Source organism: Camelina sativa, chromosome 18, assembly GCF_000633955.1.
Source record: "Camelina sativa cultivar DH55 chromosome 18, Cs, whole genome shotgun sequence".
In the NCBI taxonomy this organism is placed as follows: Eukaryota; Viridiplantae; Streptophyta; class Magnoliopsida; order Brassicales; family Brassicaceae; genus Camelina; species Camelina sativa.
Window position 1 is genome coordinate 12,217,062 of NC_025702.1, and position 21,252 is coordinate 12,238,313.

The 21,252-nt window shown below is 36.0% G+C and overlaps 3 protein-coding genes and 1 pseudogene across 5 annotated transcripts; 3 read left to right on the top strand and 1 right to left on the bottom strand.

The window, feature by feature from the left end:
• LOC104761260 (scarecrow-like protein 8) lies at nt 675–3,155 on the top strand. Its single transcript, XM_010484312.2, has one exon. It carries the CDS (start codon nt 865–867, stop codon nt 2,899–2,901), a length of 2,037 nt encoding a protein of 678 aa, XP_010482614.1. The 5' UTR covers nt 675–864; the 3' UTR covers nt 2,902–3,155.
• LOC104761261 lies at nt 5,594–8,713 on the top strand (annotated as a pseudogene).
• LOC104761262 (serine/arginine repetitive matrix protein 2-like) lies at nt 12,910–17,385 on the top strand. 3 transcript variants are annotated; one of them, XM_019240488.1, is made up of 5 exons: nt 12,913–13,461; nt 13,915–14,146; nt 14,244–15,006; nt 15,392–15,947; nt 16,045–17,385. In XM_019240488.1, exons 2-5 carry the CDS (start codon nt 13,976–13,978, stop codon nt 17,039–17,041), a joined length of 2,487 nt encoding a protein of 828 aa, XP_019096033.1. In that variant the 5' UTR covers nt 12,913–13,461; nt 13,915–13,975; the 3' UTR covers nt 17,042–17,385. The 3 variants fall into 3 exon arrangements, with proteins under 3 accessions (XP_010482615.1, XP_019096033.1, XP_019096034.1); XM_019240489.1 differs by having other exon boundaries at nt 12,913–13,407; XM_010484313.2 differs by having other exon boundaries at nt 12,910–14,146; nt 14,244–15,281; nt 15,667–15,947.
• Nucleotides 17,993–20,241, bottom strand: LOC104761263 (uncharacterized membrane protein YjcL-like). Its single transcript, XM_010484314.2, has 6 exons — nt 19,723–20,241; nt 19,420–19,646; nt 19,205–19,315; nt 18,964–19,125; nt 18,642–18,880; nt 17,993–18,537 (listed from the first exon to the last, which is right to left on the bottom strand). The coding sequence occupies exons 1-6, from the start codon at nt 20,046–20,048 to the stop codon at nt 18,214–18,216; spliced, it is 1,389 nt and encodes a 462-aa protein (XP_010482616.1). The 5' UTR covers nt 20,049–20,241; the 3' UTR covers nt 17,993–18,213.

The window sequence follows — 21,252 nt, forward strand, 5'->3', positions numbered from 1 at the left end:
ATTTGTTACCGTAATGGTGACTATTATTGTTATTACTCGAATGCGCAATTTAGAACAGTTATTCATTTTTTTAATTAATGTTTATCAATGTGAACGCTTTGTAATTGAACAACTCGAATTCAATTACGGTAACAAAAATATTCTAGAAACCTATCCCACTTAAAAGAAAAGAAAATAAATATTCCAAATGCAAATGCAAGTAAGTGACCGACACGTGGTAGATAATACTAGCGAAATTATCCGGTAATTTTGTTAAATAAATTACAAAAAAAAAAAGTTTAGGAGAAAAAAAACAAAGGGTATCCACACAAGCCCCCCAAGTAGTAGTATTGAAAAATATTTTGAAAAGACAAAAACTCCAAACTCAGTTACACACACCAAACACAGAGTTTATAACGTAACAGACTGTGATCACAATCCAACGCCACAGATCTATCCAAAAACAGACACGTGTCGTAGTCATACCCCCATGGTTTCGTAAATGACAGAAAACAACATTCGGTTAGAAAACGGTGAAACGAAAACTATTTAGACAGATGCAGGTGTTTGAGGAGTCTCAAAACAACGAATCCTCACCGTCCGATTAATTTCATCAAGGGTAAAAAACATAAATCTAAAAACCTGATCCAACGGACGTAAAGCCACTTACTCTTTCCTTTTATATTATCGTCACTATCACCTCAAAATGCCATAAGAGAAAGCAACTCCTCTCTCTCTACATTTCTCTCAGAGACAGAGAGTATCTAATCTCTCTCTTCTCTCTTTCCTTATTATTATCATGCGTTTCATCAAAATTCAGTAATATTTTTTGATCTCTTTCTTTATTTCTTTTATCTTCTTAAACTTTTGAGAGGAAAGAAAAAAATGTCATCTGGATTTCCCGGGGGCGGTGGTGGACCGGAGTTTTACGGCGGTGGTGGTGGTGGTAGATCTATTATACATGGAGGTCCTGGTACTGTAATCAACGTTGGTAGTAATAACATTAATAATCATCAACCGACGTATAGGAACCAGATTCCTGGTATTTTTCTTGATCAGATCGGGAACAGAATCGCCGCCGGTCATGGATTCGCCGGAAAACGTACATTAGCTGATTTTCAAGCGGCTCAGCAGCAACATCATCAACAGCAACATCAACATCAACAACAACAACCGTTTTATAACCAAGCAGCTCTCAACGCGTTTCTTCTAAGGTCCGTGAAGCCAAGAAATTATCAGAATCATCTTCAGTCTCCGTCACCGGTGATCGATCTCACGTCGTTGAATGATATGAGTTTCTCTCAGCGTTACGGCTTACCGGTTCTCAGGTCTCAGACGACGCAGCAGCAATCGGATTTAGGTTTGTTTGGTGGGATCCGAATGGGATTCGGGTCGGGTAATGATAATAACAATAACATGACGTTAACCGGTGTTCCGTGTATTGAACCGGTTCAGCGAAACCGGGTTCATGAATCGGAGAACAACAACAACAACATGTTGAATAGTTTAAGAGAGCTTGAGAAACAGCTTTTAGATGATGACGACGATGAGAGTGATGCACAAGGAGGAGGTGGTGGTGATGATGACGTGTCAGTTATCACTAATTCAAATTCCGATTGGATTCAAAATCTCGTGACTCCGAATCCGAACCCGAACCCGTACCCGGTTACGTCTTCTTCACCGAGCTCTTCTTCTTCGTCTTCTTCGCCTTCTACAGTTTCAACGACGACGACGACGGCATCGGTATGTTCGAGGCAAACGGTTATGGAAATCGCGACGGTGATTGCGGAAGGGAAGACGGAGATAGCGTCGGAGTTATTAGCGCGTGTTTCGGAGACGCCGAGTTTGAGGAGGAACTCGGAGGAGAAGCTTGTGGATTTCATGGTGAAGGCGCTTCGTCATCGGATTAATAATAATCCGGCTAAGGGATTAGCTTCTCCGGCGACGGAATTGTACGGGAAGGAGCATTTACTCTCGACTCAGTTGCTTTACGAGCTCTCTCCTTGTTTCAAACTCGGTTTCATGGCGGCGAATCTCGCAATTCTCGACTCCGCCGGAAACAACGACGAAGGGATCATGAACCTCCACGTCATCGATTTCGACATCGGAGAAGGTGGACAATACGTTAACCTACTACACGCGCTGTCCACGCGCCGAAACGGTATCAATCAGGGGCAGAGACAGAGTACGAAGACTCCGGTGGTTAAGATCACCGTCGTAACGAACAGCGAGGGGTTTGTGGTCGGAGATGGAGGGGAAGAGAAGTTGAAAGCCGTCGGAGATCTGTTGAGTCAGCTCGGTGATCGACTCGGTATCTCCGTGAGTTTCAACGTGGTGGCGAGTTTAAGACTCGGTGATCTTAGCCGCGAGTCGCTAGGATGTGAACCAGAGGAGCCTTTGGCTGTGAACTTTGCTTTCAAGCTTTATCGTGTTCCAGACGAAAGCGTATGTACGGAGAACCCGAGAGACGAGCTTCTCCGTCGCGTGAAGGGACTTAACCCGCGCGTGGTGACTATAGTGGAGCAAGAGATGAATTCTAACACGGCGTCGTTTTTAGGGAGAGTGAGCGAGTCGTGCGCGTGTTACGGTGCACTTCTTGAATCGGTGGAGTCGACCGTTCCTAGTTCGAATTTGGACCGTGGCAAAGTCGAGGAAGGGATAGACAGAAAGCTAATAAACGCGGTGACGTGCGAAGGAATCGATCGGATAGAACGGTGTGAGGTGTTCGGGAAATGGAGAATGCGGATGAGCATGGCGGGGTTCGAGTTAATGCAATCGAGTGAGAAGATAGCTGAGTCGATGAAGAGCCGACTTAGTAACGGAAAACGAGTTCACTCGGGTTTTACCGTTAAAGAAGATAACGGAGGTGTGTGCTTTGGTTGGATGGGACGGACCATCGCTGTCGCATCCGCTTGGCGTTAACTTCACATTCTCTGTTTTTTTCTTCTTCTTATAATTACCATATTATTATAATTCTTGTTATTAATATTCCAGGATATTTCTGATATTATAATCATTGTGATTTTCCATTTTCGAAAAGTGTATTAATCTATATATAAAAAATGGAGGATCGGAGAAGGAAAGAAAAACGGCAAGGTAGGAATCTTATGTAACAAAGAAAAAAGGACTTTTGTCATATTTTTACTAATAATAAAAGAAAGAGTGATTGGGTTTTATGGAATTTTCTTAAGGTTCTATGTATTGTAATAATATATCTTTGGAATGACTAAGATATTACAGAATTTATGCCCTAAAAAAGATAAATATATGAGGAAATTTTGTACTAGAATCTTGCAGGTGTGGCAATAACAACTTGACAAAAATACTAATGATTCTTTAGACATTATTATTATATCTACTAATTATTATTTTTTTATTAACAAGCAAGCAAATAAACTATATGGCATTGTAACTTGTATTTGTATCATCTATGCGTGTGATAATTATGATTGGTCTTGGTTTTAACGTGAGTGAATATGCTGGTGAGAATATAAGAAAACAATATTTTAACTTATCTTTTTGGAAATTAGAAAAACCAAAAATATGGTGACTTTTATAGTCATGGACCTCATTGTTCAATTATTTTTAACACTAATAAAATAAAAGTTGGCGATGGATGGGTCCATTTCCCATGGCATTCGATGTTCTTTTTCATACTACTATTTAGTATTTAATTTGTGAAATTCTCTATAAAACTATTTTTCTTTACGCGAGACTTGTAAACTCCGTGTCCTTGGAATATTAATTTAATGCATAGTTTTATAGAAATCTAAACTTGGTCATTAGAGAAAAGATAATATTATTATTTTTTGGTGCAAGCTGTTTGCGGCTAAATATATGCAAAACTCTTTTTTGAAATACCTCTTTTCTTAAATTAATCTCTTGTTTGGTTAATTAAGATGATTACTTTCTAATATACGCAACTAATACCGTGTTGAGCGAGTGTTTTGATTGGATTGTTCGATCTTCCTTTTCCTTTGCCAACAATATCACATAGATAGAATCTGAGCCATAAAGAAGAAAATTGTTGATCAAGCATGTAATGTAATAATACCAAATATATAGAAGTGCTGGCCTAGTGGGTTAGTGTTAGGAGTTGGTTTCCTGTATCATCGATTTATGAATAATCCATGTTAGTAAAAATATCATAAATTTATCTACTATAACTCCAACCGAGTAAATCAAGTGTTAAATAAGTGTATTGTTTTCTAATAAATAGGAGACAAGAAAAAAAATCATTTATTCAATTGAAATGGTGTATGAGGTCGTAAACACTTCCAGGTCCTATCTGAATTTGTGATGTAACCAACTTTCACGATGACAACATTACATTAGATACATTTCATATTAAATAAATGAAGATTGAACTTTATATTCATTTTTTTAGAGAATATAAAGTTCATTTATGACAACTCACAGATCTTATGCAATTCGCGTTTTGGCAAACCATTCACTTGATAAGTAAAGTGGTGAACGTTCATACAAGAAAAAAGAGAAAGTAACAAAAGGCTTTACTTACACACGCTTGCAATAAATGTAACATGGTTAAGATACATGGTTATATACATGTATGTATACTATGTAAATTCTAGTGCATTATATTGGACCACTAAGTTATTCATTTTTCTATATGAGAAAACAAATTCTTCATGATTTGGTGTGGTTATTCATAAGTAAATTACAGAAAATAGAGATACACTGAAAAGATTTTTATTTTCTTTTCCAAATGATCAACCATGAAGCAACATATAAAAAAAGATGGTTTTTTTGAAAGGTAAATTAATTTTAAATAATTAAATCTATAAAAGCATGGGTTTCTTGAGAGTTTTCTAAAATTGTTAGTTTCTTATTTTTTATATATATTTAAAATTCATAGTTTACCAAATTACTTATTTATATCAATGTGGGTCCAGGTAAATAATAATTAATATTATTGCTTAAAAAGCTAGAAAAAAATCCAAATATATATATTTTTTATTATTATAATTTAAATAGTACAAATATTATGATAACAACTAACCAGTACAAAGATGGAAGGAGAATTATACAAAAATATGTGCACGCATCACTCATTCACTTTCACCCAAACATATATATATTCCCATCATCCCATGTTTCTTTTTATTCTCATCTCCATATATTTTTTTCCAAGGTATTCAGAAACAATAGCTGGGCCATTCATGTTGACATTTAAAAACCTTTTTGAAATATGAGAAATATATCTTGTGAAATAAAGAATCCTACGAATTTGTTTTCTTTTGCACATAATTTTAGTGGTTGGTAGTACTCTCTTCCACTTTTTAATTCGTTTTTTCCCAAAATGGTTCAACGTCTAAAACAGACCTTTGAGAGTCATCTCTCTATTAAGTGATACTCACATAATTTTAGTGGTTGGTAGTACTCTCTTCCACTTTTTAATTCGTTTTTTCCCAAAATGGTTCAACGTCTAAAACAGACCTTTGAGAGTCATCTCTCTATTAAGTGATACTCACATTCGAAAGAGGCTTATTGGGCTTATAGGTCCACTTAAAAGCTTAAATGGGCTTATCCACACATGAGTTTACGAGGACTGAGAGAAGAAAGTTTTCACAGTCATCATCATCTCCAAAGAGAAGAGAAGGAAAAAAAACCTCACAAAACTTCTCCAAAAAGTAGATAAATGGTGGCGTCTCTGAGACTCCCTTCACTCACTTCCCTTCTATTTCCCGCCACAACTCGTTACCCAGCTTCTCTCCGACGAACCGTATGTCTACGGAACAGACGACCTCTCTCTGGATTCGCGACGGCGCCGAGTGGTACTACTGCTTCGACGGAGACTAAGTCGGCGGAGGTTGACCGGCTTAAGTCGGACCGAGCCGTTACGCCTCGCTCAAAGGACTTCAATGCTTGGTACCTTGATGTTATAGCTAGTGCTGAGCTCGCCGATTATGGTCCTGTTCGTGGTACTATGGTTATTTGTCCTTATGGTTACGCGATCTGGGAAGCGATTCAGGTTTCTTGTTGCAAATTTTGGATTCAAATTGATTTGTGAATGTTAATGTTTCTTTGTATCGAATTGATTTTGGATTGTTGGTTTGTAGGAGTATTTGAATGTGAAGTTCAAAGAGACTGGCCATAGCAACATGTACTTCCCACATGTATCAATTTGAAGCTGGAATTAAGAAATTTGTTTGTCTTCATGTTTATTTTCTTTTACTTGTTATTGTCATCATTGCTCTATTCTTATGTTTTGATGTTGCATTCGGGGGTTTATAGTGATGGTTTTGGTCTTTTGTGCAGTTTATACCATATTCGTTTATGGAGAAAGAAGCTTCACACGATGAGGGATTTAGTCCTGAACTAGCTCTTGTCACTGTAGGAGGAGGAAAAGAACTTGAGGAGAAGCTTGTGGTAGGCATTTTTCCGGCGTTACTATGTTTTTACCACAAAGCTAGAATTATGAAAATTTCATTCCCTAAGTTTTGGCTTTGATTGTTGCATTTGTTGAGGTTGTGGCAGGTTCGGCCTACTAGTGAAACCATAGTGAATCACATGTTTACTCAGTGGATTCACAGCTATCGTGATCTTCCTCTCATGATCAATCAGGTATGGATAGACATCCAAATTGTTCATCATTTTTTTAAATTATAAATCTGGCACTTATCACTGCTCCTGGTTATATTTCTTCTTTTTAGTGGAGATGCGGACAAAACCATTTATTAGGACTCTTGAATTTCTTTGGCAAGAGGGTCATACTGCTCATGCCACTCCTGAGGAGGCAGAAAAGGAGGTTTGTTCTCTATTTTATTGTCGTCAACTTGTGGAGTCGGTTTTTGGTACTCTCCTGTGACAAATCTTTAGTGTTGTATTGCAGGCAAAACAAATGATCGAAATCTACACCCGATTTGCTTTTGAGCAAACTGCAATACCTGTTATTCCAGGTCGAAAATCAAAATTAGAAACTTTTGCTGGTGCTGATATAACCTATACTATTGAGGCTATGATGGGAGATCGGAAGGCTCTGCAGGCTGGTACCAGCCACAATTTAGGGCAGAACTTTTCTCGTGCCTTTGGAACTCAGGTACATACATAACTACTAATCTTAAGAAATATGTCATGCACGGACATTTGGATTTGTTTGGAGTTTAGTTCTCTCATCTTTATTTAATGAAGACTGCATAAGTTCCTATTGGTCCATCTCTGCTTTGTTTTGTCACATTTGTGGTTTTGCTACTTCATCTTGAAAGAATTTTTAAGTGAGGTATATGACCATGCCAGTTTGCAGATGAGAATGGAGAAAGGCAACATGTGTGGCAGACATCATGGGCAGTCAGTACACGTTTTGTCGGTGACATTATCATGACTCACGGAGATGACACTGGTCTTATGCTTCCCCCCAAGATAGCTCCAATACAGGTTCATCTTCTATTCGTTTGGGAATTTCTTAAGCAGTTTCCTTTGCTTATATCTGAACTTCCGTTCCTTAGCTAAGGAGGATTAGTTGTAGGGAGTAGTTATTTTCTTTAGCAAAAATGATAGTTGTTATACTAGTAACTCACTTGGTTGGAAGTGATGGTCTAGAGTTGAGATTAATCTTCTATTTTCTTCTTTTTAAGGTAGTAATTGTACCTATTTGGAAGAAGGACAATGAGAAAACAGGAGTTCTCAGTGCTGCATCATCAGTGAAGGAAGCTCTGCAAACTGCTGGGTTTAGAGTTAAACTTGATGACACAGATCAACGAACTCCAGGATGGAAGTTCAATTTCTGGGAAATGAAGGTTCGTTACTCTCTTAAACACTATAATAATTTTCTGGGATGATAAAAATTTCATAATAGTTCAAGTTCTGATAGTTTTATTAGTTTTGCAGGGAATTCCTCTAAGGATTGAAATTGGTCCACTGGTCCACGCGATGTATCTAGTTACAGTGTTGTTGTCTCAAGGAGGGATATACCAGGAAAGGCAGGAAAAGTTTTTGGAATATCAATGGAGGCATCAACGTTAGTGGCGTATGTAAAAGAGAAGTTGGATGAGATCCAATCATCGCTTCTAGAAAAGGCGGTATCATTCAGGGACAGGTACTGTTTTTGTTATATTTTCTCCCACAGACGTTTTCCATGAGTTTGCAGCATTACTAGCATACGCTCACATTTTGATATGATTATGCAGTAACATTGTGGATGTGAACTCATACGATGAGCTCAAAGAGGCAATATCTTCAGGGAAATGGGCAAGAGGTCCTTGGTCAGCCAGTGACGCGGATGAACAAAGGGTAAAAGAAGAAACCGGAGCAACCATTCGTTGTTACCCGTTTGAACAGCCGAAAGGGACTAAAACATGCCTAATGACTGGAAATCCAGCAGAAGAAGTTGCAATCTTTGCCAAGTCTTACTAAAGAAAGTTCCTTTCACTTTCACACATTTCTCCAATCATATCAAATTCTCTCTTTATTAAAAAAAAGGAAAGGTCCAAAAGTGACATTAGATTCTATTTCCATGGCTACAGCTGGAGTGGAGTTATTGTAGTCCTTTGGTCGGATCTGTGGACCCCTCTCTTATAGTACAGAATCAAATGCTACTTTGGTCGGGAGATTCTTTTGATGAAAAGCCGAGGACAAACACATCCGTATAGAGGAAATTCTCTAGAGGCTTTCTCTTCTTCTTTCTTTCAGTTTGTTTTGTTTCGCAATTGCAATATAACATTAGTATTATTGTCTGCGTCTTAAAAAGTTTAATGTGGAAAACAAAAAACAAAAACTGTGGAAAAGAAAAAGAAAAGCTTCATATTCTGAAAAAAAAATTGAATCATTTTGATTGGTGATTAAAAGTTGTGGTAGAAGATATGATAATAAATTCTGTTTTTGAGTTTAAACTACTCATTTTACCACCATTCGATATGGTCTCTCTGGTACTCTTAAGGTCCTTCCAATATTTGAATTTTTTTTGTTATATATACAGTTCGCTTTAATAAATTTTGATTTAAACTGTTTTACTTAAACCACAATGACATTTTTATTTGGTTGCTTGATTGTTTACTTTTATAACCTTTGTATTTATCAAAATCATGGTAATATTCTTATTAGACTATTGAATATGTTCCATTTTTTCTATCAAAATATTAATTACATCTTTTTCATTAAAATCTAGAGTACATGTAAACTCATTGAGTAGTATTATGTCAAATTGGAAAGCAAAATTATAATGGCTTTCCTTTGTTTTTATTGTATACTAGAATATGACTCGCAGTACACCGCAGGGCAAGTTTTTTTCTTGATTTTTTTTGTTAATGTACTATTTTAATACTAATTTTGCTAATGTAATCTTTTGTTAATTTTAGTGATTTAGTATATAATTCTTGGTATACCGCACAACAATTTTTGTTTAATATAATATTAATTAAATCAGTTTGATTCAAGATATTTTATATTGGTATTGTTAAAATAGTAAAATAAAGATTTAACCCGTATTGAAGTATCATATGAATGATATTTTATTTTTAGTATTATCAATTCAATCATGTAATATCATATAACCCGTCATGTAATATAACTTGTTTGTGTTATTTCGAAAATTTAATATGTTTAAATATTCATAATTTTTAAACTTTTTATTAATTTTAAATATATCAGTTATAAATTATTAACTTCTTAAAATTCTATAATTACTATATACGGTAAATTTACTATATATGTATGTTGAACACACACTTTTTATATTAATTGAGTAATATATGTTCGGTTTAAAAATTCAAATATGCAGGAAAAATATACAATTTTATTAACTTTATGCATTATATGACGATTCACTATATTTAAATTTTAAAATAAATAAAAAGATGATAGGACAATAATTTTTGTGAATATGGAATAAATATTCTAAATATCTATATTAATTATAGAATATTAAATATATAGATATTTAAAATATTTTAATTCTGTTTGATTATAAAGATATGAATATAAGCACTAAATGTAAAAACTTTCCAAAAAATATTTTTGAGCAAAAACTGCTGCAAAAATAATAGTATAGATTTGAATCTTTATGTGAAAAATGCGATAAAACAAAATGTTTATTGTTAAAAATATAGTAACATTTTAGATAATGTAGTTGACTTTCTTTTATTTTGATTTAACCAATTTTGTTAATCGCGGTAACATATGTATTTGGTTGATTGATAATTAACTTTTATGATTTTTGTAGTTACCAAAACCACGGTAACATATTCTTATTAGACTATTCAATATGTTACGATCTATTTCTTTTTATCTATAAATTTATTGTATCCTATCATTAAATGTAGATCCATTTTAACTCAAGATATTATTTCAAAATTAGAAAATAATATTAAGTTGACTTTCATTTAATATATGTATATATATATATATATATGTGAAAATGCAATGGAAAACCATTGTTGTTAAAAAATATTGTAACAATATAGGCCGTGTTTTTGTGCGAGTCGCTGCGACTGCGTCTATAGCAGAGTAAAGCATTGGGGACGGGGGCAAATTTGTGTTGTTGCGACTGCTGCAATCATTGTTTTGCACATAGAAGATGTCGCCGAAATTTGCAGCTACTATGGAAGATGACATGGACAACACCAGCAACTATTTTTAGCGACTCTTTTAATTAAATATCTTTTCGTCTAAGGCTATTTTTTTTTGTCACCGTCGCAATCACAGGAACTCGAGCAAGAACATGGCCATAGTTGACTTTGATTTATATTGATTTAACCAATTTTACTAAAATCGCGGCAACATTTGTAAGTGGTTTATAGATTATTAACTTTTATGAGCTTTGTATTTTTCAGATTCGCAGTAACATTCTTATTAGACGTTACATTTATTTATTTTATTTTTTACCACTATATTTATTACATCCTAAATCTAGAGTCCATTTCAACTCAAAAACTTGTATTTTTTTCAAAATTGGAAACCTAAAGTACGTTAATTTTTATTTATTCTTATTGTGTTTTGAAATTTTTATGCAAGGAAATTGATGAAAATAAAAACACTATATGTTGAAAGTTTTTTTGGGTCATATTATAGTTATACAATGGATATTCATTTATTTTTCTCATTGATTTTATCAAAATCACTTATTTAATCGCTTAATTATTAATGTTTAATTTTTTTTGTATTTATCTAAAAATCACTGTAACATTCTTATTGTACTGTTAAATATGCATCTGAAGTGTGTCTAAAATTATATTTAGTGATAAACATTTTGTTTATTTTACGAGGAAATATACTGCAACTTATCATTAAAATAAAGTCCATACAAATTCTAATTCATTATTTTGACTAGGGTTGAACATGATAACCAACTATATTAGTACGAATTGTATATGTCATATCAATTGGTTAATTATTAAATACTATTCAAGCTTTATAAATCAGTTGATCAAATTTTACACTCATTAAAATTGGTAGTCTTAGATTCTTTTGATAAATATTTGACTAAAGAAAACTATATAAGGGCTTATACTAGAGAGGCCAGCCATATACGTCCATTAGTGCTTATGAGTTGGTAAGAAATGAGGTTTCTTTCTCAACAATCTCTTCTCTTTTTAGTCTCCACATTTTTTTTCTTTTTTTGTATCTCGACATGACGACAGTGTCGACAATTTATTTTGAAATATAAAAATGTCTGCATAAGATAATTGATTTATTTTATTCTATTTTTTCTTCTTAATCTTTTAGATAGTTGATAAAGAGAAAATATCACAAGAGACTGCATATATAAAAGGTAAAGAAATATTTTTCTTATTCAAATATATAATATACTCAATCTAGTTTTTCCTTTATTATTATATATGTTTTTGTTTATTTGTAGACTTTAAAGATTGTATTAGATATATTTGTCGTAGATTGTTGTCATAATAATCCATCTTAGACATACATTTTGATGTATGAAAATATTGATGGTGAAAAACACAAAATATGTAATTTTCTAGTAATAATAAATATAAAATAATGTATCGATAAATAGGAAGGAAATAGATCTAAATATCATAATAGTTTAGAATATTTAAATCCTGATCCGAGATACTATTATCTCGATCTCGTGATCCAAGATATTATTACCTTGATCTGGACATTTGATTTTGGATATCCACGAAAAATATTAGGTTATATATGGATAGAGATTGAAAGCCATAATTTATATATTTAAAATAAAACAAAATGTGTAAATTTTCTATTAAAAATATATATTACACGATTTTTTTACGACAACAAAATCTTTACATAATATTATAATTGGTAAAAAAATTATTTATAAAAAACCAGGAGGCTATATACACTAATACACATAACTTTTACTATATATATGTTGGATAAAAAGCACTCACATGTGAATTTTAATATAGTTTATTAATAAATTATAGTTTTTAGATATTATAATTTTTTATATATATATTTTTGATCAAACTTAGGCACGTGCGGATTTTAAAATTGTAATATAAACAATTATAAAAAAAGAATTTTTTGTTAAACTTTTCTAGACATCGTCATATGTGATTAATATACCGACATAGTTTTTTCTTATTAATATATATCAAACAATAGCTTTTAGTACAATTCAAATCTTCCAAAAAATTTTGATCAAACAAATCATTTCAATTGAATAAAGATGTTTTCTTTTAATCTCCCATCAATATCATTAAAATGATTCATGTCTGTAGTAACAAAAAAAAAACTTAGGGGTAAACACAAAAGAATCACTATAACCACCACGTCCTCATTCCTCAGCCACCAAAAAACGTTTTCACTTTCACACGAACCCATGTCTTTCTTGACCGTTGACTTTTTTGTTATTAATTAAAAAGATAGAGAGAGTAGTAAGTACTACTCAATCTTGCAAAATGGCAAGATCGTAATTAAACAGCGTTAGAGAGGGTAAAATCGTAAATAGTAAGATACAGGGGACCTTTAACAAAGCTTTGTTTTGTTGTTCATCCCAAAAAGCAAAGATAGACCAGTCAGTCAATCCTATAATAATAATAAGAATCGAAGAAGACGACGACAACGTTGGGAAGAAGAAGAAGAAGAGGAAGACCTAGCTTTCGCCGTCGATTTGATTTTTAGTCTGAGATATCTCTCTCCGGCGAGGAGACCTACTAGTTTTCAATCGATCTTGGCTTTTGAAATCGCCTCTCCTAGACTTTTTATTTAAGGCGCTGGATTTGAAAGAAAAAAAAAAAATCCGAGAAGGAGCCGTTTGATATATATATATATATACGGCGGTGGGAAAATAGTGAAATTACGGCGGAGGAGTTGAATCGGATCTGTGATTTGAGTGAGGAAGGGGAGAAATATTAAGGAGTAGGTGGATGATACAAGTATATGAAAACCCTAAGTTCTTTGTTGTTGGTTCAATGAAGGAGATAGAGAGAAATCGATTCTGGTTCTCGACTCTGTCGGCTTGGCAATGGTTTTATAAACAACTTGGTATCTTCTTTTGGACATGGAAGATCTTATAGAAATCACGACCTCAGAAGGAAGGTCGATCTTGTTTTTATGTGGTCATGAAACCTTAGTGGCTCGTCTTTGTATGATAGGCTAATTAGGGATACGATGATACTCTGGTTTCGATGTGATTCGAGTTTTAATAGATCTTTGGGGCCGCCATTCAAGAATCTTCGATATGGCCAAGGGGCGAGGCCGACAGTGTCATCTGGAGTTGGATTTAGTCGGGACTAAAAACATGAAATAAATGCTAGTTTTGTTTGCTTTTAATTCCCCCACCCAAAACCAAAAGCTCTGGAGTTTATTTTTTTCCAGACTTCAAAAACTGTATAGCGCAATATGTCTTAAGGGCTCATAGAGTCTTTAACCTTGACTGTCTAGCTAGTTATTGATTTACTAGAAGTAGGCAATAGCTCTTTGCTTATGTTTTGTGTTAAATTTTTTTTTTTTTTTAAATGGTGTTTGCTAATGGAATATCATTGCTTGCAGGTGAGGTGAAGGCTCGTAGTAAAAAAGAATTAAGTTTTCCGGGAGTGGATGGTATAAAAGCATGAAAAGCAATGATGGTGTAGAGCTTCCCTGGAAAGTGGTTGCTAAAGGTAGCAGAAGTTCAACAAGGCGTAGTAAGAAACCAGTTGTACGTGTTGCAGCCTCAGGTATTGAGGCAGAAGACAAGATTGCAACTGGCTCAGTAGTAGCGAGAAAAGCAAAGCCTGAAAAGGTTCCTCTTTTTTTTTTTTTTTCTAATTTTTGTTTGCCTCTTTTCCTGATTTCGTTGCAAAGTTTCTGGCCTCTTTATCCTTTTCTATTTATTGCAGCTTAGGGTTTCTGTTCAAGGTCAGCATTTCCCTGAAAGAGTAGAACATGTTCCGTTAAAGAAACGGAGATTTCTGGTTCGCTCCCTGTCACCTTCAAAGAAGTCATCTGGTCAATGTGAAGGCTCAGAAAATAAAGCGCAGATCAACCGTGTTTCGCCTGTTTCGAGATTAAACCCAAATTTGATCTCAGACGTTCATGATGAAAAGCCTGATTGCAGTGGTCATGACTTTTCTGGTATCAAGATCCTTGCTGATGCTGCTTGCAGTACGGAATTGAATAATGATCTTTCACCAGCTATTGACCGGTTGCTTGCCGAAGAATATGTTGTTCAGCAACAAGATGCCTCTACCATTTCAACTCATGCTGAAGGTAATAATTCATCAGCTGGAACTGCCTATGTCTCGCATACTGCAGTTGATTCCAATGATCAGGGTCGGCAAAGCAATAGCGATATTGTAGCGCCTCAGATAAATCCTTTAAAAAATTTGGTCAAAGAGTTGGCTGATGTGCAGAGCGTAGAGCACAACAGAGTGACCTCTGGAGGGATGATAACACCTAAAAAAACCAGTATTGCTCTTTCGGATGAATCCTCAACAGAAAGACCGACGGCTAATGTTGCAGCAAGTGAATGTGAAACTTTAGCACCTGATAGTGGAGTTGTAACGATGTCAGAGAAATCATCTGCCGATGAGCCCACTGAAAGGAACAAGGGTGAAGGCCTTAAAAATGTTATCTTCCACTGGGATTTAAATGAACCTTGTGGTGTAGAAGATGAAGCCTCTGGAAGAGATGTAGAGGGAGAAATCACAGAGTCTATTGCCCCTAAAGAGAGCGGACCTATTCATGGAAGTAAGGACAGTATGGGTGGGGTAATTGCATCAGATGATCATACAAAAACTTCATCACCATCTGGGCCTAAGGCTGATGCAGCTACTAAAAATGAAAAGGAGTGCCAATCTGGTTATGACTCCCAGTTTGAGGATGGAGAGTTGAGAGAACCATACCCTTGGGAAGAGACTGAGGGAGAAACAGGAGAGGTTGAACAGTTGGATTACGGGTCTGAGCCAGAGGATGAGAGATTCTACTCAATGGATTCTGAGAAGGGAATCTTGGCAGCNCTTCCACTGGGATTTAAATGAACCTTGTGGTGTAGAAGATGAAGCCTCTGGAAGGGATGTGGAGGGAGAAATCACAGAGTCTATTGCCCCTAAAGACAGCGGACCTATTGATGGAAGTAAGGACAGTATGGGTGGAGTAACTGCATCAGATGATCATACAAAAACTTCATCACCATCTGGGCCTAAGGCTGATGCAGCTACTAAAAATGAAAAGGAGTGCCAATCTGGTTATGACTCCCAGTTTGAGGATGGAGAGTTGAGAGAACCATACCCTTGGGAAGAGACTGAGGGAGAAACGGGAGAGGTTGAACAGTTGGATTACGGGTCTGAGCCAGAGGCTGAGAGATTCTACTCAATGGAATCTGAGAAGGGAATCTTGGCAGACAAGAATTTCAGACATATTAAAAGTGAGCCTGGTGATGCACCGAGAATTGGGGAGGCTAATGAAGGAAGTGACATAGAGAAGCAAGTTGTTGTTAACATGAGTGATTCACATCCTAAGAAGGGCTCTTCGTCTCCTTCAAGGAGCTTTGGGTCAAAACCATACAAGAAGTTGCCTTCACATGATGCCATCCAGAGGAGAAGGCAAGTTTTGCTTTCCCTGAGCCTTCTTCTTTGTGTCAAACTCAAAACACTTATTAATAATTTGTTTACTAACGGAGTCATGGTTATTTTGTTTCAGGCCTGATAATTCTGAAGGGTTGAGTACGGTTCCAGATAGGTTTGTTGGGAGAGGTGATCCGTCAGGGATGCATACTCCTGGGAGAGGAGGGTATTTTAATGGTTGGGATTCCAAACGACGCTTCTCCCACCCTAATTACAAAGGCGGTTCCTCTGGTTTCAGGCGTCCACGGCCTAAAAGCATGGCAGATGATCAAGGTATGATGAACGGCTTTGATGAGTCAGGGTCAGGACCGGGACCAGGACCAGGACCAGATGGTCATGAACGTAGGCAATTCTCAGATGGTGGATACCGAGGTCGGTTTAGGAGATTCCCAGATGATAGGGATCGTAATTTCAGGGGTCTTCACAGTGATACCAACCAATTTCCTAGTCGGATGCACAACCGGATGAGTAGTAATTGGAGAGAGAGAGGTGGCTCTCCGGTATACAGGAGATTGCACCACTCGCAATCAGAGTCAAGATCCAGAAGCCGTTCTCCAGTCTCGTGGAATGGCAGAAACAGATCATCTCCTCCTCCTCCTACAGGTAGGGTTAGAGCAGACGAGAGGATGATGGAAAGAGTGAGGTTGCCTTTCCAGAAACGGTATCTTGTAGATCAAGAGATGGGTTACATGTCACCTCCGAGAAACAGAATGTCGTCGCCGAGGTTCTTTGAAGGGAGGAACAATGATGCTGGAGAGAATCATAACAACAGCTTCAGGGGAAGGAAGTTCCGGCCTGGACAGAGATTTGATGTGGGAAATTCTATGAGAAGACTGAATGCTGACAAAAACAACGACAACAACAACTTTAGACCATTTATTCGGAACAGAAGATTTGATGGCGCGGAAGAGAACACTACATGTCTGAACAGGTTTGAGATGGCTCAGCAGGAGCGGGCTCGACGGTCTGAGGCCACAGCAGATGGAGGTGGTAATGATATTCGACGGTTCAAGTTTAATGAAGAACAGCCAGTGGTGGTAGCCAACAACGACAACAACAACAAACAGTCATGATAACAGATAACGTAAGGGACACATTTTGGTTTTTGCCAATAGAAGAATCTCTCTTATGTTTAGTTTAGTTTTGTTTGTCATGTTTGTTATCGTAATTTTAAGACATCGGTTTAGGGAAGAGGGGAAAAAAATGCCATGACGTCATCCTGGTATTTTTTTTTTGTTTTTGTTTTCTAGGAGAGTTTGATTTCTCTCTTCTATTTTTCTTTCAAAATTTTCTCATTTTCTTTCTACAGAGGTTTTAGGGTTTTCTAGGTAGCTGCTGGTTTCAGTTTCTGGAAATGATTTCTAAATTTGTAGAAAACCAACTAAATGAAATCAAATATCTTTTTTTATCTTACCCATTTTGGTAAGCTGAATTTGATTCTGCTAATAACAATGAGAGCAAAGAGCAAATGAGATAAAAGGCTTGTAGACGAATCATATCAACTCTGAGGACTTTTAACTCCAAATGCAATTCCTACAAGAAGCAAAAGTCCAACCTGGCCTAATCCTAGTAACACCCCAAGATGTATGCTTGGACCTGTGCTTATTACACACCTTATGTTTTAATTTCACTTGCTCCCAACACTGCAAAGAATTATTTAGATGTGATGATCCATTAGGTAGCTTTTATGAGATCAAAGAAGAAAAGAAACAAGTATAGCATTGAGTTTTTACAACACAATCCGGTGAAAGAGTGATTTCTCTCAAAATATTGCTTAGGACGGGTTTCAAGTCACCAACAGCCAAAAAAACCGGATGCAATGACGTTGAAGAGAGCAGCTTGTTCGATACCTTTCAAACTGCAATCCATCTCTTCTTCATATCAACATGATTATAAATATTATAGCTCGAAGAAGGTCTCTTAACCATAGTTTTGACTTCATAAAACTCATCTAAAACTCTTTTTTTATTGTCTGAGTTAAAACAGATACAGCAATTTTTTTTTATCTCACTGTATAATTCTAATAAGCAGACGATAATTACAAAAATTAAAAATGAAATATAAAAAAGAATATACTTATAATATACTTTTTTTAAGTTAAAAAAAAAGAGAAATAGAGATTGGAGAAAAACCCCATTTTCAAAATGTAGAATGGAGCTAAAAATAGGTTGGACCGTTCCACTAATCTTTGGGATGAGCAAACTTATCGAATTTTTTACATTCACGGGACTTGAAAGTTAAAACATCACATGAACTTGAGGACTTTAACCCCAAACACAATCCCTAGGAATGTTGCAATGGCGATCCCAAATATTCCGACAAGAATCCCGGGAACTATCAAAGAGCTCCATCCCTTTTCCGTAGCCATTCCCGCAGCAGTTGTTGGTCCACCAACATTTGCGTTTGATGCAAGAAGCAAAAGCCGTAGCTCTATCTTCATCACCTTCCCTATTCCTAGTAACACCCCAAGATGTATCACTATTTGTAACAAAGCAAACATAAATATGCTTGGACCTGTGCTTATTACACTCCTTATGTTTCCACTTGCTCCCAACACTGCAAAGAACACCTGTTTTTTTCCATACAATTTGAATAGCTCTTGATCAACACACATACAATTATGCAAATGGTGTATAAGTATATAGATAACTATGTATTCATCATGTCTCTCACCTGCATCAGAACTAGAGCCATTGCTTCTCCAGATGGTGCGAGATGGTCGAATTGAGACGGAAATATAGTTGCTAAAACAACAACTATAGCAGTTATCGCTGGTAAGCTACCGCCCGAAATCCCTAAATACGTTGTGAAAACAGTTGCAACTTTGCATATAGCTAAGGACACAACTATTCCTGTAGCCATTTGTATCACAGTAATTTTGTCTCTGCTTTTCTTGACAATCACACCATCATCTGCCATTATATTAAAAAGGGCATAATCAAGTTATTATAAATCAAACACACAACTTCGAAATTGGTTATGTGATCTTGCTTACCACTAGTACTTTCTGGTGGTGCAGATTCAGCAGGTATTTTAGAGGCTAAAGCAAACAATGACATGAAATACAATGCACATATAACACTATCAGCAGCAAGTCCAGCAGCTATCACTGAAGGAGATACATCGAGAGCTTTCGCTATTGCAATGTAGTTTCCAGCTGCACAAAAACAAACAAACTAAGCAAAATTCTTCAACTTTATATTGCAAGATATATATATGGATGGTTTACTATTTACCTCCACCAATATGTCTTCCCATAAGGGCAGCTGCTATTTTCCAACTATCAGAACCAAGCGATTTCATCGGTACGAGTAAGTAAGCCAAAACAGTCCCAACCGTTGTAGCAACTGTTTTTTTTAATGAATATAACAGAATTGGATTTAGATGAAACAGAGTCATGATCGTGATCATGTAGATAAAGTGAAAAGAGAGATGAAGATTTTGTAATTACATGATCCGATGAGAAAAGCAAAGAGAAGTTTTCCAGTAGATTGAATCACACGGCGAAGATCTGCTCTAAACAAAAGCAGAGGAACAGCTAACGGGAGCAAGAAGTTCATCATTACAGAGAAAGCAGGAGCTTCTGAAGAAATGATCCCTAAATTGCTAGCTGCAAGTCCTATTAGAGTGCTCACTAGTGCACCGCTCATCGCACTTCCTATTTTTGTCTTTTCCGACCTGTAAGACCAACTGGCAATAAGAGCGGACGGATGATATGAACACATATCCTTTTATAGATTACTTTAATGCCTACCAAATACCGAAAGCTCCAGTGGCGAAGAGAGCAGTCCACATTCCCCATTCATCGTTGGGAGAAATGAGAGGCGTGCTTAACTGCGATCTTACTGTAACTGATCGTATCGGATACTGTCCGATAAATCTCTTGCATCGGCTACCAAACGGTGAAAACAGAGAAGAATGTAAAGAAGGAGAGGAGCTAAGGCGCTGAGAGTCAGCTTTAACAGAAAAGGCAGGAAGAGTGTTTTGGCGGGAAACAATGTGAGGTCGTCGGAGAAAAGGTACCGGTGACGACGGAGATGGGATTGAAGTTGCATTCAGGAACGGTAAGCTCGTCAACATGTTGCAGCCTCTAGTGGAGAGAGTGTGAGAGAAAAGAGAGAGAGAGAGAAAACACTCTTCCTGCCTTTTCTGTAAAATGATTTTGTAGAGATTGTGAGTGGAGAGTCTTTGCTTTTTTTTTTTGTAAAGTGAAATTGTCAGTGTATGGGAGATAAGAGATTAGAGAGAGAGACAGAGAGGTTACAGTTTCTTTGAATGATTTTGAGTGTTAGAAAAAGCTTTCTTGTATCAGAATCCTCCAATTCCAAGTTAATCTGTATATATTTTGATTTTCCGGTTCTTGGCAAACCATTCTGAAATGATCCGGTTAAGAGACGGTTTTAGCATAAGCGCAAATTACGGTATTTTAATGTTCATCGGGAGACAAACTTGTACATACTTAAGGGTGTTAATATGAATGGATTAATAATTGATTAACTTTTTTAATTACGAGAAATGGAATCTTATTCAGCCTTTCTTGAATGCAATCCAAAAGGTTATCTGTTTGATACAACTTTCCGAAAAGTCATTCCCACCATCGATCGCATACATATGGAAAGCAATTTAGATTTTAAAACCAAAAAGAAGATATCTATTTTTTAAAAACTTCAAAGTAAAGTTAATGACAAATAATAGAGAATAAAATAGTTCTTGAGTTTGTAGTTGTAGACAGTTCCACTAATCTTGGGATGAGCAAACTTATCTAATTTGTTATTGTATCGGAGATAAGAGATCGAGGGAGAGAAGTAGAGAGGTTACAGTTTCTTTGAATGATTTTGAGTGTTAAACATTAGAACTAAGACGTTTTCTTCTCATATAAACAAAGTCCCCTCTCTCAAGATGATAGTGGAATGCAAATGCTCATAATACAGCAATCAAAACATTGAGACGCGATTTTAAATAAGACATTCAAAAGTAATGTGCCACGATAAGGATTTAAAAGAAACGGCAATAAGACCATATCAACCACTCAACCAGTGTTACTATCTTGCCTTCGCCTAGTGATCCATGAACTTTTAAGCTAGGCACTACAAAGTATAAAACAGAGATTTTTTTTTCATGAGAATTGCAGTTGTTCACTAAGCACCAAAGAAGATAAACGACTAACTATAGCAAACAGAATCGTAATCGTACAGTAATTTAGTGAGCAGAATCTACCAAATATGAGCAGAATCAGATCCATAATTAAGTTATATTACCATCTTCACATGAACTGGAGAACTTT

What these genes read in the sequence shown, in the direction of transcription:
- LOC104761260 (XM_010484312.2), top strand. Translation starts at nt 865, where the DNA reads ATGTCATCTGGATTTCCCGGGGGCGGTGGTGGACCGGAGTTTTACGGC.
- LOC104761262 (XM_010484313.2), top strand. Translation starts at nt 13,976, where the DNA reads ATGAAAAGCAATGATGGTGTAGAGCTTCCCTGGAAAGTGGTTGCTAAA. An exon ending in GAAAAGCAAAGCCTGAAAAG is followed by an intron (nt 14,147 to 14,243) that starts GTTCCTCTTTTT and finishes TATTTATTGCAG; the next exon opens with CTTAGGGTTTCTGTTCAAGG. An exon ending in CTGAGGGAGAAACAGGAGAG is followed by an intron (nt 15,282 to 15,666) that starts GTTGAACAGTTG and finishes GAAACGGGAGAG; the next exon opens with GTTGAACAGTTGGATTACGG.
- LOC104761263 (XM_010484314.2), bottom strand. Translation starts at nt 20,048, where the DNA reads ATGTTGACGAGCTTACCGTTCCTGAATGCAACTTCAATCCCATCTCCG. An exon ending in TGCTTTTCTCATCGGATCAT is followed by an intron (nt 19,316 to 19,419) that starts GTAATTACAAAA and finishes TAAAAAAAACAG; the next exon opens with TTGCTACAACGGTTGGGACT. An exon ending in GGGAAGACATATTGGTGGAG is followed by an intron (nt 19,126 to 19,204) that starts GTAAATAGTAAA and finishes GTTTTTGTGCAG; the next exon opens with CTGGAAACTACATTGCAATA.